The 15,738-nt window shown below is 36.9% G+C and overlaps 1 protein-coding gene across 1 annotated transcript in view; it reads left to right on the top strand.

Moving 5' to 3' along the window:
- Positions 1–15,738, top strand: part of DNAH11 (dynein axonemal heavy chain 11) — a 156,700-nt gene that overhangs the window by 104,014 nt on the left and 36,948 nt on the right. The window contains 5 exon segments of the mRNA XM_042802166.1: positions 418–519; positions 6,944–7,078; positions 11,245–11,418; positions 14,752–14,871; positions 14,873–14,988. Coding sequence (XP_042658100.1) covers positions 418–519; positions 6,944–7,078; positions 11,245–11,418; positions 14,752–14,871; positions 14,873–14,988 — 647 coding nt within the window.

Here is a 15,738-nt window from a genome sequence, read left to right as displayed (position 1 = left end):
CCTACTATTATAGTATGTTATCATTTAATTCCAAAATAGTAAAAAACTAATCAATTTTAGTTGAAATCTACTCAAGCTTAATGCCTGTCTGATTTCCACATGTATTCTAAAACCAAGAAAGTGATACATATAAATTAATTTTAGTTGGAGAGTAGACCCACTAAGGATGCATTCAGTTTTGCTTAAGATCTCCTTATATAGGCTATAATCAAATCTCATGTAGTCTTAAGGCCAATAATGAAAGAAATCTACTTATGTCTTACTTATGTGTAGAAAGATGGCTCTACAGCAAATATATGTAATAAGAGACTACTAGAATTATCTGAAAGTATTTCATCAGGAGTCATTTGTAATTTTTATAATGAATGTGAAACCAAATTCTTGTTTAATTTATCTATGTTGTATCTCTATTTTAAGGTATATTGTGAGGTAGAGCCAAAATGTTGTGCATTGGTCCAGGCAAATGCTGAATTAACAGCAGCTACCGAAAAACTAGGAGCCATCAGGAAAAAGTTTATTGTAAGTACTGCTTGATTAATAAGCATTTTTGTTTAATATCTTGAGCCCACTTAATTTTACTAGTTTTATTTTATTTATTTATTTCATTTTGTTAATTAATTTTACTTTTATTCACTTTATTACTTCCTAGTTCAAGTATTAAAGGTATGTTTTCATTAGAGATTATCACTATTTTTCCTGCAAATTTACTGAAGAACATTCCATAATTTGGGTGGTAGCACATGAATCTGTTTATCAGAAATGACTGAATTTCCTCAAAACCATCTAGGCACATTCTAACCAACAGATTAGTAAACTGAAATGACAGTTGATATAAATAACTGGCTATGATTTTTACAAGGAATATATGCCAAGTGTTTCTCTGAGTAATGATCTGTTGGAATGTAGGAATAACTCTCTGAAAGGGCTTTGTAATCTCATTCTCGTCTGTGTTTATGTTTGTCATTAAACATATCATAAAATTGACCTGAAATCTCCTTTGATTTTTTGAAAGACCTCCGAACACATGTGCACATGTGTGCACACATGCACATAGAAGTGGAAACTTTGATTAGTCTTTTACTGACAAAAATCTTTTGACTTAATGATTGAATCGAAGACCACATTTGCCACAAAGTGTCTATTGAACTTTTGAGAGGGATTGTTTGTTGTTTATTGAGTATTCATTTAATGGAGCAACTGCAACACAAAGTACTCTTGAAGCAAAGACATCTCATGGTATCTTGGGAGATGGTGGGTGGAAGGAGTTTCTCTGCTGCCAGCTAATTACCCTTACTTAGCAAAGAAGGCTTCAAATAGTTCAAAAAATATGGCATTAATTAGGTTCAGAAGGCTTTGACTTAAGACTTTTTTGTTGGTAATATTTAGATCTGAAATCTCACAAGTTAAGATATCAAGCAATAAATGAAGGTTGAGCAGGTCTGTAATGTGGGGATGAGTTATTCTCACTGTTTTCTCTTAAATTAACAGTTTAAGAGAACTTTTACCAAAACTCTTAGGAATGTGTGAGTTATGGTATCTGAGAATTTAATTCTTTATTTCAGCAATTTCTTAGTTTTCCTCCTGCTGTTATAGTATGTTTTTCTATTGTTCTGAAGGAGATGCAGATTTAACGGGTAAACAAAGATAACTTTTGCCATCTCTCTTACTCTTCCGGCCCCTCTGCTGCCACTGAAAAAACCCCATCAGCTGCTACAGCATGTATTTTGCCTCCATGTGATACAGCTTTAGATTTGTGACCTTGAAGTTGCCCATTCAAAACAAAGTGCATCTGCCATAGTGAAGCTTGTATTTACACTAAAGATAGCTTTACTAAAGAATCAAGTTTTTTATTTCACACATCTATACCAATATAGAGAGAAAAATATTGCAAGTTAGCATGTACCAGAACTTCAAACAATCTAGGAATCTTAGAAGGAAGTTTAAGTTTCAAGAATTATAACAAATTGGGGATGTGACACCTGCTTTATAAAACATTGATCCAAGAAGTTTCTACTATAGCAAACTGTATGGCTGAGAGGTGCACTTCCTCTGATCATTAGTGCTCAGTTTCCTACCTGTGAAGTGTTAGAGGACGAGGACAGGTGGAGTTCATTAGTAAGGTTCAGTAGCTAGAATGTGCTCTTCACACTGGTGGGTACAGAACAGGATCCTTTCCTATCTTTGCATTTATGCTTTTTGACAGGATTGACACTCACTAATTCCATGAAATCCACCACTTTGCTTGGTTTTGTTTTAAACACAGCTACAGCTGGCATTTCAGAGAGCCTCTGTTTAGCTTTCTGGGCTCAGCTTTTTTCTCCTAAACATGCACAACACGGCCAACAGTGAATAACTTTGTAGATTTTCGACACTATTCAATGATCCTGAACTGTGCTGTTCAATCTTAATTTAAAATCAGCTTCAGGTCCTCAGTTGGAAACTTGTATCAATCCATATGTTAAAGGACATGATATTCAACATGCTGTCCCATGGGGAGGACTGTTACATACAGCAGTAGCATTAACCAGGATTAGCTGATCAAAAGATGCAAATTCAGAGAGAAACACTGACTTTTTGCTGGCATGCATTTTTAGAGTGAAGTGCTGTACAAATATTCACCAGTTGTCTTCCACATTTCCAGAGAGTTTTACATTGAGCAAAATTTCATCAGATCCATTTTTACAACTATGGTGGCTTCTCGATCTGCTTCATTTAATGTTTGCATTCAGTATTTTGTAATGTGCACCCCTGCCTTATGCAACTGGTTCCAGCTGGCTCATGTCAGGCCTTTTAAAGCTGTGATTCACTGTGCAAGGGCGTCTGTGAAATGGGTATAAAGAGAAGGCAAACTTGCATTTTGTCTGTAGAAAAAAAAAATGATCAATGCAGGTACTTCTCAGGGACAAGTACCTAGATTTTATTTACCTTAGATGCTGATAACCTTCTGTACCCCATCAGCCTGTAGAAAGCTCTTATTCCTTACTTGAGTTGTATGCATCCATAGTCCATAAAAACAAGAATTCTTCTAATGTTGAAAGCCGCTCAATCTCGATATATGGACATTTTTCTATATCTGTCTCTCCAGACAGCCTGCTGACTGTATCGAGTCTGCAGGAAGTTTTTACCTCACCCACCACCTCTTCTTCAGGAGTAGTAGAAGTGCTGTGCAACCCTATTTGTCATCCTCTGAAGAGCCAAATTTCTTTTAAGCTTGCACAAGGCCAGTATGTAGAGCCTACAAGAAGAAGGTACTCCACCAGTGCAAATTCATCTGAATCTGCATGAAATCAAGCAGTATAGAAGAGAGATATATTTTGTATGTCATTTATGAATGCTAGCCTTCCAGTAGTTCTCTCCATTTGGAGTTAAACAAATTCAGTAAGAGCAATAAAGCAGTTAGTCTTCTATCTAGTCTCTTTTAAATGCCTTTGAAGTGGCATTAGAGTTTTTCTCATCATTATCCAAGCATCAGTCCACACATTCAGTTGCCCCCTATCCTTCACTTAATTTCTTGCCCTTTTCCCTTCTTGTCATTTATTTGCTTGTCTCTTTCCCATCTTCCTCTATCCAATTTTCTAAAGAATAAACTTGAAGGCAGAACATCAGTTGTTAGTGATGTCTGCTCCCTCATTCACGGATGTTCTGTGATCCCTGACTCATAATTCACTTCTTTCTGTTGGCAAAGAGAGAGAGAATGAAAGTTACTCATATTTTTCATATGGAAGTCTTTGTGGCCAGCAATTCTCAGTGATGATAACTGGTGCAGCTGTTAGTAATCAATAATACATCTTCAGCCTAGACAGTACAGTTAAACTAACCTCCTTTCACTTTTCATGGCTTCCAGAATGTAACTTTAAGTGAGAAGTGACAAGGGGATCAACTGCACCCTCATAAATGCAGACACCAGGTTAGGTGGGAGTGTTCATCTGGAGGAAGGCTCTACAGAGGGATCTGGACAGGCTGGATTGATGGGCTGAGGCCAATTGTATGAGGTTCAACAAGGCTGAGTTTTGGGTCCTGCACTTGGGTCACAACCACCCCGTGCAATGCTACAGGCTTGGGGCAGAGTGGCTGAAAAGCTGCGTGGTGGGAAAGGACCTGGGGGAGTTGGTTGACAGCCAGCTGGATACGAGACAGCAGTGTGCCCAGGTGGCCAAGAAGGCCAGTAAATTAAATCAGTGAAATCAGATTTCCCTCCTTAAAGAGACTACAGTTATTTGATAAAAATATCTGTGAACATTATAATTTTATGTTCACATATATATCTATTACAATAAGCATGTCTTTAATATGAAAAAAAAAAAAAAGAGACAGGACGGTACTTTGTTTATTAGTGTTAAGGCTAAAAAGCTGGGCCAAGTTCATCCTTTTGGCAGATATGGTGCGATTTGTATCATTCATCATTATAGTCATTAACATATGAGAGCACTTAAATACAGTGAAAATACACTCTGTGATTGAAAAGGATTATACAAGGGCACAGTCCAGCAGACTTGCTATGGGGAGAAATATCTTTTTGCTGTGACTTGTGGAGCATAGTTCCATGGCACTAACTTTCTCAATAACAAGCATTTGTAAAACATGTGATTTATCCCATAGAATTTAAAGTACTGGGGTATAAAATGTGATATGTAATCCTGCTGTTGCTAGGCTTTTACTTTATTTCTGTTACATCCTATGAAGGAATTACAAAAGAGAATGGCATGTTTTGTAGTGACAGCTTTCCTGTTCAAAAGTCATGAGGTGGGGAAGTCCTCTGATAAAGGAGGCTATTTTGTACCAGATAAAACCCCACAGAAATGTTGGGGCATTCCTTACTGTTTGTCTCACTGCAGAAGAATGTTCTTGCCATCTTTAGGATGTAGCCTTTGATGGATGAGTGTACTTGAACTATGGTCAGATCTATGTTATCATGCAGGCAAACTTGAGATGTCTAGAACATAAGTCTCTCCTAAAAAAAAAAAAAAAAAAAAACAAAGAGTAGAGAACTGTTTCTGTGTTCATTCTTAAGCCTTGCATGTTAAACTGATGAAACTACTTATAGCCCATCTCTGTGAGATGCCCTTATTGAGCAGAAGTCCTCATTAGTCTCTCAATTTAAGATCCATCACCACTGAAAAGCAGATTGGCTGCCTCACTATTCCTAAGAAATCAAGCCAACCTTCTTTAAGCTGTAAATTGTAATTTCGTCTTTCCCCCTTTGACAATTAATTTCTTATTTTTAATTTATATATTATTTTTAAATTTCATGATTGCACACCACCGATTCAAGCACTAAACTTGGCAGAAGAATTCTAAATCTTTGATCTTGCAAAACCACCAGGCTTTTGTGGAGGTATGCACTCTCTGTTCCTGTTACGGTTCTTCCATTAAACCTGAAATAGGAAAATTTTGTTCTAAAGTGGAACTCAGTGTTATTAGGTCTGTAGTCACTCTAGAGAAGTAAAACAGTTTCAGGCAACTTGCCTGCTGCAGCCTCTGTTGTCTTGCCTTTTCTTTTATCAAAATGATCTTTCAAGCCCTATTCTTGTATTCAAATTTTGCCTCACATGATTATATGTAAAATAGTACTTTTCAAGGTGTTAACATCTTAGCTTTTATCATAAAACTATCTGACTGTTTTAACACTTTCATTATTTTTTCTTAGTTTGCTGAGCTGAAAAGGATTCTCTTTTTTTTCTGATAGAGTGGGAAAGAATGTGTTTACCTTCCTGATGAAATGGAAAACTGTGATAAACATATTGTGGGTGGATTTTATCTTCTTGGTTCTTTTTGATGAACTAATGCAGTAGTTCAGAGTTTTTGTTTTTACAACCAGAAGAAGCTTGTGATTTACATTTTTTCCCCCCAGTTTTGGTGACCAACAATTCTTGACTGTTTGTGACCATGTTTCTCTGACTTTTTCAGAAAGACAGGGTGTTGTAGCTCCAACAACGATAACAATACAGCTCCTCATCCAAGCGTCCTTCAGCTGTTTTAGTTAAGTAGGCATTAAGAGAAGCAATTTTACATGGTTGTATCTAAAAATTCCATGGTATCCTGGCTGCTCAGTTAAGAGAATCTGGAGAAAACGCTGCATCTCAGTGAATTACCAGTTACAAGGCAGGAGTGATGGAGACTGAAGAAAATAAAGGGTCTGAGCAGTGTAAAAGACGGAATTTGCAGGGGCTGACTGAGGGTGGGCAGTGGCTGCTACCAAGTTGAGGTACGTTCAGTATGAAACCCCTGAAAGCAGAGAGAGGTCATGTTGCTGCCTTTTGAGCAGAGTGCATAAACATGTGGTTAAAGATCTTTGGTGAAAGTGTGGATCAGCATGTAGATCTGCTTGTTTTCTGATGCTAGTGGAACCATCTTGTCTGGCCAAGAGCAAATTGCTGGATCTTCTTATGGCACCAAGCTCATATACAAAATGAAAATAATAATTTTGTTCTTGTATTTTTTTTTCTCTCTGTTACAATTTTAAATGCTCCAGAATGCACTGGACATAGTTACAGTGTTACAGGATGTTTGTTACTGAATCTAGCACAAGAAATGCACTTTTGTCTGTGACCTCCAGATCTGGCCATTGCAATACAGGCCATTGTCATCAATCAGAAACATTTCTCCTCCTATTATTATCTTCAGGCACATGATCTCCACCATTTAAATGGATACTTGGTAAGTGATTCTTATGATGGTTTTGTTCTAAACTGTTGTTAGTTAACTTATGTTGTGCTGGGAGCTGTAGAGAGAATGTAGAGTATAACAAAACCTTTCCTCTGAAGTTTGCATCCTTCAGACTTAATGTCTACAATTATTGTTATTAAAATACATTATTTAAAATAAAATAAAATAAAAGCAAACAAAAAACTCCAACAACAACAAAAAAACAAACCAAACAAACAGAAAGAAAACCAAAACCAAACCTTGAGCTATAATATTTGCCCATCCTTTTTCTGAGGAGGTTCTGAACAGCAATCTGTGTAACCTCACAGCTTCACTCAAGAAAGCAGTTGCAGAGAAAGTCCAACATTAAGGTGATGTGAGCCAACCAAACAAAACTATTGACCTGGCTAATAGGTTGGTCAAGGGATTTGAGGTAAGAAGATTTTGCCTGAATGTTATCCTAGTGTGAGTTTTGAAATATTTGAAATGTTTTGTTGAGCACGAGGTTAGATGTAAATTTCTGAGGATCGTGTGAGGAAAAAAGGCTAGGGGGGTCAGATGACAACACTTACTAGAAATCATTTAAATGTCAAAAAAAAACCAAAACAACTCACAGAACAAAAACAAACAAACAAACAAAATGTTATAATCCTAAGAAGTGAGAAGTAAATGTGCTGCACCACAATTTAATTTCCTAAAAATCACTATTGCTGAGCAACTGATATTGGCATGATTGCTAGAGAGAAGTCTCAGTAACTAAGTCACCACATTTATACACAACTGTGAACACATTGTGACAGCCTGGGCAGCCTCTAGTTAATGAGCAGAAAGATTGAATAATCCTCTAGGTCAGAATGGAGTCACCCTGAATCTGCCCCCATTGCACTTCAGATTGCAAATAAGTGGAAGGCACCAATCAGATATTTGCTGTTTGCTTTTGGTTTTTTCATTTTGCAGAAACTATTAATTTTTAAATAAGAATGAAATGTATTTATGTTAAAATTGTATATATTTCAGTGTGGTTATTAGCTTTATTTGCAGACAAACATCATTAAAGCTAACACTTGCCTATTTAACGGTCAGTAACCATTCAAGTCAGCCACAGCATTACTGTGCAGTCTCTCCTAGGTCTTTACAGAAATCGTGCTGTCTCAATTCATCATCTAGAATTTTAACCATTCTTTTTTGACAAAGTGTAAATGATAGGAACTAAAAAATGCAAAGAATATTTACAATACTACATGAGTTCCCAAGGCAATCTGAATAAATATTTTAAGTTGGATTTCATAAAATCCCTGTGACCTTGCTTTCAAAGATCAGAGACTGAATACTTTCTTTTCTGCAAATCTCTTAGCAAAGGCTGGAAATCAAGATTAATTCATTTTGGAGAAAAATTATTGTAAGAGTATAGAGCTAACCAAAAATCTCCAGTGTCATTAAAATAAATCCAGTTTTGATACCTGATTCTAAAATTAATATGCCTAGAAATGTAAAATATGTAAATAATCTTTCCTTTGGTTGAAAAACTGTGAAGTCAACGTTACTATCTGCATATGAAAAATTTTGTTTTCCCCAGGACACCTGAGATGGTCACTGTTGGCCTGACTCTGCAGACCTCCAAAGCTTTTGGAAGCTCTGTGAAAGCCAATGGTCTTTGCCTATAGGTAGTCTCCAAGTCTTGGATTTGAAGGTTTATACATAGTTAAAAGAAGTTTTTCTCCAAGATTTGAATTTTTATTAGTGATCCTATTATGTAAGTTAAAGGGGAAAATATTTTAAAGGATTAATTGAGAACGTCAGGTCTTCTCCTCTGAGAATAAATTCTTTTTGACTAGAACAGGAGACAGTTAACTTCTGAAAAGCATCAAGACTGATGATTTTGTCTATATAGCATTGACCTGGAAGCTCAACCATTCAGACTAATAAATCAGGCAATTTATATTTAATCATTAACTAACTCCCGAGCTGAACAGCTGTTCAAAATTAGAAATGGGTCACCCCGGCCAGGATGACATTACAGGCAATCTATAATACATTAGAATAAAATTATAGTGATTTTTAACTGTCTGGAAATTTATTACACTGCATGTTCCAACTCTTAAACCCTTGTTAGCCAATGTCACTAGTGATTTATGGTGCTTGGATGGTATGGTAAAATTACTGAAGATTTAAATAGACAATCATTCTGTGTTTAGTAAATCTTCAAATTTCAAAGCTATTTTGGAGAATGAGGTGGGTGCTCTTTATTGTTTATGACTTAGCAGTCAGTGGCAACAAGAAGAGAGAATGGATAAATCAGAAAGCCCTCTTGTAAATTAATGGATTTATTGTCTTGTTGTCTTCAGTTAGTGGTTTAAAGAAGAAGCCAAAGACTTCTGTAGGCAAAAATGAATGTCTGAAATACTTCAAAAGAGAACTGCTACATTACAAAGACTGCTGTTAGAGTTTTCAACAGGAATAGTCCTTTACTTGTCATTTGTTGGGCATCTCTTATGAATATAACTGGGGTTTAGGAGGCCCTCACACACTGAGTTCCTGAATTTACACTGTGAATCATTTAAATGCTAACTCCTTTAAGCATGGTTCTTTGATTAAAGATACTTCAATTTTCTTAGTGGATATTTTTTATTCCTATTTTATAACAAAGGAGTTCGAGTCTTCTGTTATCATAGAATTCTGTGTCTGTCTTTGCACGATAGGACGTTTAGCCACTTCAGTAAATATTTCTGATTTTTCTGAACAGTATAGATGGAAAATACTTAATGAATATAAAATTTAACAATTATTTTGTTACTTTGTTTTTGTACACATAGAAATTTATTTTTAATATGAGAGTGAGTTGTTATATGAGATTGATTTTATACATTTTTAAGGCTTTCAAGAATGTGCACATCTAAGAGTATTCTTTTAAGCTGTCGAGCAGCTAGCACCAGCAAAATTCAAGCATTTTATATGAAATTATTTGCAGTATGGAGGATACTTTATATTCAGTGATTTTCATTGATTTTGATTACATCATGTAAAGGACTGGGTTTTGATTACTGTCATTGCTCTGAAAAATAAATGTCTGTATGGACAGTGGGTAAAGGGCAGTCTTTATAAGTTGTTCAGCAGTACGCTTTCTTTCTCTCATTCTGGCTCTTCCTTTGCTTCAGTCCCTCTGCTCCCTGGAGAATGATTTCCTGAGGTTTTCGTGATGCAAGTGAACAAACCATGAAACAACTTTTATTTTATCGTGAATATTACAAACAATAAAAACAAGGAAGAAAGATTATGGCAGTCTATTCCAATTTTACATTCAGATTTTCATCAGTTGAATAGTACTCTAATGGATGATCAATTTTTACCTTCCTTTCCATGCTGAAACTATTTGAGCATACATTCATTCCTTTGCTGGGAATGATATACACAGAACAATCAAAGTATAATGTGCCAAATACTGATAGTTTGGGTTTTATAACATGTTATAAATTCCACTTGAAAAGGAGATGATGATTTGATCCATATCTTAAACGTTAACTTTCTTTAAAGAAGATATTTCAATTCCCCTGGAATTCTTTAGTCACCATTTCCACATTTTAAATAGACCAGGGGCTGTCTTTACAATGTAACTGGAATAAAACAACAGCTTTCCATATAGCTACTGATTAGAAATCATCAATATCTGAGACTATTCCTGAATCATCCAAAATATCCCAGGATAAGTTTGGTTAAGATGAACTTTGCAAAGTGCATAAGGGATTCCAGAAATTGGGAATCTCTTGGGGGGGGAGAGGGGAAAATTAAAAAAAATTAAACTTTGACAGAATCATTGTGGCTGGAAGGAACCTTCCAAGATCATCTAGTCTACCCCCACTGCTCAAACTGGGTTGGTTAGACCAGATTGCCCCGGAACATGTCCAGTCAGGTTTTGAATATCTCCCAGGATGGAAACTCTACAACCTCTCTGGGCAATCTGTGTGTTTTCCTCCTGTTGAAATTCCAGATGACTACAGCTCTTAACTCAGTAAAATTTCTGTAACTAATAGGTAATACAAGCCAGACAAAGAAGAGGATAAAAACCCTGCAACTCTTCTGCCTTGCCCTTTCCCTTGGAAAAAAGTGTGAGAAAAAAAAATAAGTCTTTTTGAGGTTGAAGCAGCTTTTTCTTTTTTATTAATTTTTTTTTTCTTCTAATATTCTTGTTGCCTTGCCTTTTCTGAATCTTGCTGGAAATGACTGCACTTTGCACAAGGCAGCGGTGCCATGCTGTACCTGGCAGTAGTATGCCAGATGCTGCCAGTATTGCCATATGTCTGCCATACTGTATCTGGTCTAGACAAAAGCAGCGATTACTGAAAAAAAAAAAACAGATGAGGGAAGGACATAGAATGCTTGATGAAGAGCTCCATCCTATTTTTTTTCAGCTTCAAAGCCTTCAAATTACCACCAGAAAGTATGGATTGTTTCCAGCCCTGCAGTCTTAGGAAGTGTATCTGTTGCTGACAGGGTACCTTTCCTGCTGTACTTTTGTGTGCTTCTGTTTTCTAATGTGGAGATTAAACGTTCTGTCACTTCCAAGTTGTTCAGGAGATAACACTTTCTAATTTTGCTTTGCAGTCTGAAAACATGCGTTGGAGCCAGTCCATTGAAATCCTCAAAGCACAAAAGGAAGCTTTATGTGGTGACATCTTATTAACAGCATCATGTGTGTCTTACTTTGGATCCTTCACAAAACATTAGCACCAGGTACTGATGGAACATTTCTGGATTCCCTTTCTAAAGTTACAGAAGGTAAAATTTGCTGTTAAAAATGGGAGTCTCCAGTGAATAGTCTGGTTTGTTAAACTTGCCATCTTTCAAATATTTGAATTACGGATCTGTATTTAGATGTGGCTCTTTGCAATGGGAGAGAGAGGTTAAGTTCTCTTTGGCAAAAAGCAAATCTCTTCCCTTTCCAGTTCTCAGTGCCATGTTCTGTCCTTTGTGACACCTGTGTAAGAGGCAAATGCTGGAAATAGTGGTAGAGCTGTACAGAAACCTATTCTGCCTAGCTTTTCAGCTCCAGGAAGAGCATGTAGTTATGATACTCCCTATTTCTCTGTACACAGAGGAAACTGTGATAATACTCAATAAATGTATAGAGGCTCTAACCCTTACAGTTGTCTCTCAAAAGGTTTCTCCATCCTTCCTTGTGAAGTTGTCGTGGTTTAAACCCAGCTGGCAGCCAAACACCACGCAGCTGCGCGCTCACTCTCCACTGCCCAGGGAATGGGGGAGAGAATTGGAGGGGTAAAAGTAAAGATACTCATTGGTTGAGATAAACTGTTTAATAATAGAAATAAAATAATAACTATAATAATGATAGTAATGATAGAATATAGATAGGAGTAATATACAATGCAGTTGCTCACTACCTGCCAACCAATGCCCAGAAATCCCAGAGAAGAGAAAATCCCCAAACTGCAATCCTGGAAGAGAGAGAGCTTCCTAGCCCACCTTCATCTATAAACCGAGCATGCCGTTACATGATAGGGAATATTCCATTGGCCAGTTTGGGTTCATTGCTCTGGCTCTGCTCCCTCCCAGCTTTTTGTGCACCTGCGCACCAGCAGGACATGAGAAGTGGAAAAATCTTTGATTTCTTAGCAACGTATAAAAATGTCAGTGTATTACCAACATTCTTCCCATACCAAATCCCATACTGAATCCAAACCACAGCACTATTCTAGCTACTAAGAAGGAAAATTAGCTCTATCCCAACCAAAACCGGGACAGAAGCTTTGGACCATTCTCTTCTTCCTTACTGCTGCAAATGCTCCTCGCCTCTTCCTACTTGTTTCCTATTTCTCACATGCCACAAATCACAGCTTTATATCACAATTAATGTAGTTTGCTCTCTGAAACATATGACATGTGGAACTCGCGCCCCATTTTAAATCACAAAGCTGAGGCACAGCAGGCAAGATGAATTGCCTGAGGACACTCTGGAGATACAGTTAAAGCCAAATCCAAGCTTCCCTAGGTCAGCCCTCAGAACTGAGGGACCATCTTTTGTAGACATCTGCTTTGTGCAAGAGCTTAGCAGTCACTAATTTGTGTGGAGCTTTGTTTTGCCTGGAACACTTTCCTGTCATTTTCCATCAAAAATTTGTCTGTAGATAAAGTTCTTTCTCAAAAGCCTCAAAAACCTTGCAGCCTAATGCTGTTATGTAGAAAAAATTACCACTGTATATTTGTTTTCAGTAGTGGAACCCTGGAAATAAATGTCATTCTTAACTCTTTTAGGAATCCTCTGAAATGGATTGGACATTTTTATAAATAAAAATAATTCATACTGTAACTTTTTACTTTTTAAGATGCTTTCACTGAACAGCAGTGAGATAAAATACCTCATTTCAGTTTTGATTGTTTTCCTGCAAGTGTGGAAGAGTGGAAAAGATGAGAGAAAAGTATTTGGGAACTGATGTTAAAAATAGATGTCTATTAATAGTCCTCATCAGAAGGAAAAGCAAGTAGTTCCATGCAATGAAGTCTCAGCTTTGTGCAGATATGGGAACAACAGATGTATCTATATATTAAAATATTTTTCTTGCATTGTGTGGAAATTTGTACTAGAAAGCCTGATAATACCCCAATGCTTGTGTTCTCCACAAGGAAGTATTTCAGCTTGTGAAAATTATTGTATTGCTTGCCTTACAGCCCAGAGATAAAACAATCATATTTTTGGTCTTCCGGTGTATTTAGATAAATGTGTTGCACATAGGAGATAAATACATTGCATGCTTGGAGAGGGGAGTATATGCATGTTGGTCCTTTTGTGAGTGTATTTTCAGCAAGTTCATCAAAATTTAGGTTTATTTTGGGCTCTATGATTAGAATCAGGGGTCAGACAATTTTAAGGTGGTATGTATTTTGTAACAATATGGTAACAATGACATTGTGCCACAGAAACTGCACTAGAGGTATGGTGCCATTCTTACTAATAATTGTGCAAATTTGGCTCAACTTAAATGTATGTAATGATTTGCTTTGTAAATAACCACCAGATTTACATGGTTTTTTTATTTCAGTGTGCACTTCTAAAAGAATCTCCAGTCTACAGGCCTGCACTAAGGTCTATACATGTCTAGGGAGGAGGAAAATTCGATGGAAGAGGTTTTAAAACACTTGTGAATAGCGTAAAAGATAGTTCAGGCTAAATACTGATGATGCTGTACTTTAATTTATGGGTTTAGAATTCAGTTCAGAAATCGCAAGTAAGGAGGCTTGGGATAACATCATGAAGGAATTGGTGGGGGTTTGCCTTTTGCTTTAGTAAGGAAAAATTTAATTCCAGGCATCCAGTATAGATCTTCTTTTATGCTTCCACTTTATTTTTTCCCAAAAACTTAGTTATTCTCTCTCTCTTACTCTGTTGTGCTCTGTTAGGCATTTCCCTCCCCACCCCTACCCATTTGGGAAGCACTGATTTCAGATGTTCCATTTCTTTTTGCATCCATCTCCTTGTAAATGCCTGCAACGAGAGAGTGTCCAGCAAGGGTGGCAGTCTGGCAGCTGCTTGGGGGGGTATGTGGAAATCATGGGCACTCGCAGGAGTGTTGCCACAGCTGGTGCCATGCAGGAGCTCCAAGGCTGCCTCTGCCCCTGGAGATGGTCCCATTCTCTGGCTTTTGAGCTTGTTAAGACACAGCGGTACTATATTAATAAGATATCATGGGAATACTGACTTTATATTTTTTTCTGTGGATAAATACTGGTTTATGCTCCAGAAATACCTGCTCAAGAGCATATGTGACCATTGAATTTGCAATATCAGAGTCTGTATACACTGAAATTTGTAATAGATGATGGTTTTTTAAATTTATCGAACTATAAACATTTTTTATGAACTAAATGTCTTAAATGAAAACACTTTTTTTAAAAAATGTTATAAATAGGATAAACTGCTTCTCGTCACATTTCCTAGTATATTCTTTTGCATCTGAAACTCCACAGGCTTCCTTCTTACTTTTCTGCCTAGAAAGCCTGAATTTATATCAGCCCAGTTATCTTGTGCATTGCACTGAGTCATGTCTTGCTGCTTGGTAACCTTGCTGGAAGATTATATTCCACTCTGATTCAAAGGTTCCTATTCCTGTGACGGAGGGCCTGGACTCAATTGCCATGTTGACGGATGATGCTACGATTGCGGCATGGAGTAACGAGGGACTGCCCGGTGATGGGATGTCAACAGAAAATGCCACTTATTCTAACAAACTGCGAGTGCTGGCCTCTGATGATAGATCCCCAGCAACAGGGAATTAAATGGATAAAGAATAAATATGGAGCTGACCTTAAAGTCGTACGTCTAGGACAAAAAGGGTATGTGCATGCTGAAGAATTGGCTTTCACATTTACTGCCCTCAAGTTCCCCTCATTTTTGTAAAGGATTGGTGTTTATTGGAATGTGCTTACTTGAAGATTTTAAATATTACAACACTGCTGCTTATTTATCCATAGCATCACTTTCCATTTAAAATGGTGCTTGAAAGGGGACCTTTTTATGCTGTTTTCAAGTATGAGGAGGAAATAAAGTGGAAGTTGAGGTGCGCTTCTTGTGAGGGCAAATCACTTTTTCAATAGATAAGGTGCAAAGCCTGATGATATGAACTTATTTATACTGTACGGTTTAGTCAGCAGAACACAGAACATGCACCTTACAGAGGGATAGATTCAATCCAGGGTACAGCATTCAAGGAAGAAGCCAGTATCAGGTCTTTTGATGGTAAACAAACATGGTTTTAATTCTTATTGCTATTACTGAATTATATGTAAGTTGATAGCACTCATATATAATTATCTGTTCACATCTTTTCTCATGTTTACTTTGATTTAGGGAGACAACTAGACAAGATTTAACTGCTCCATTTCAAAGGGCTATCTGAGTTTATTTTGCTGAATTCCAGATATAACACACAATTATACAGCACAGTAAGTGGTCACAATAATGCCTCATTTTTAAAATAAGTGTTAATAATTTAACCTGTCTGCTCCTCTGAATAAGCTCTTTTCCCTCACCTGCTCTGTTTTTTTTTTTTAATTCTTCTTCCAACCCTCGCAAATAATTGTGAT

This window comes from Tyto alba, unplaced genomic scaffold, assembly GCF_018691265.1.
Source record: "Tyto alba isolate M040663 unplaced genomic scaffold, T.alba_DEE_v4.0 Super-Scaffold_38, whole genome shotgun sequence".
Taxonomy (NCBI): Eukaryota; Metazoa; Chordata; class Aves; order Strigiformes; family Tytonidae; genus Tyto; species Tyto alba.
The sequence above is the reverse complement of the archived record's forward strand: the minus strand, read 5'-3'. Positions and strand labels throughout refer to the sequence as shown.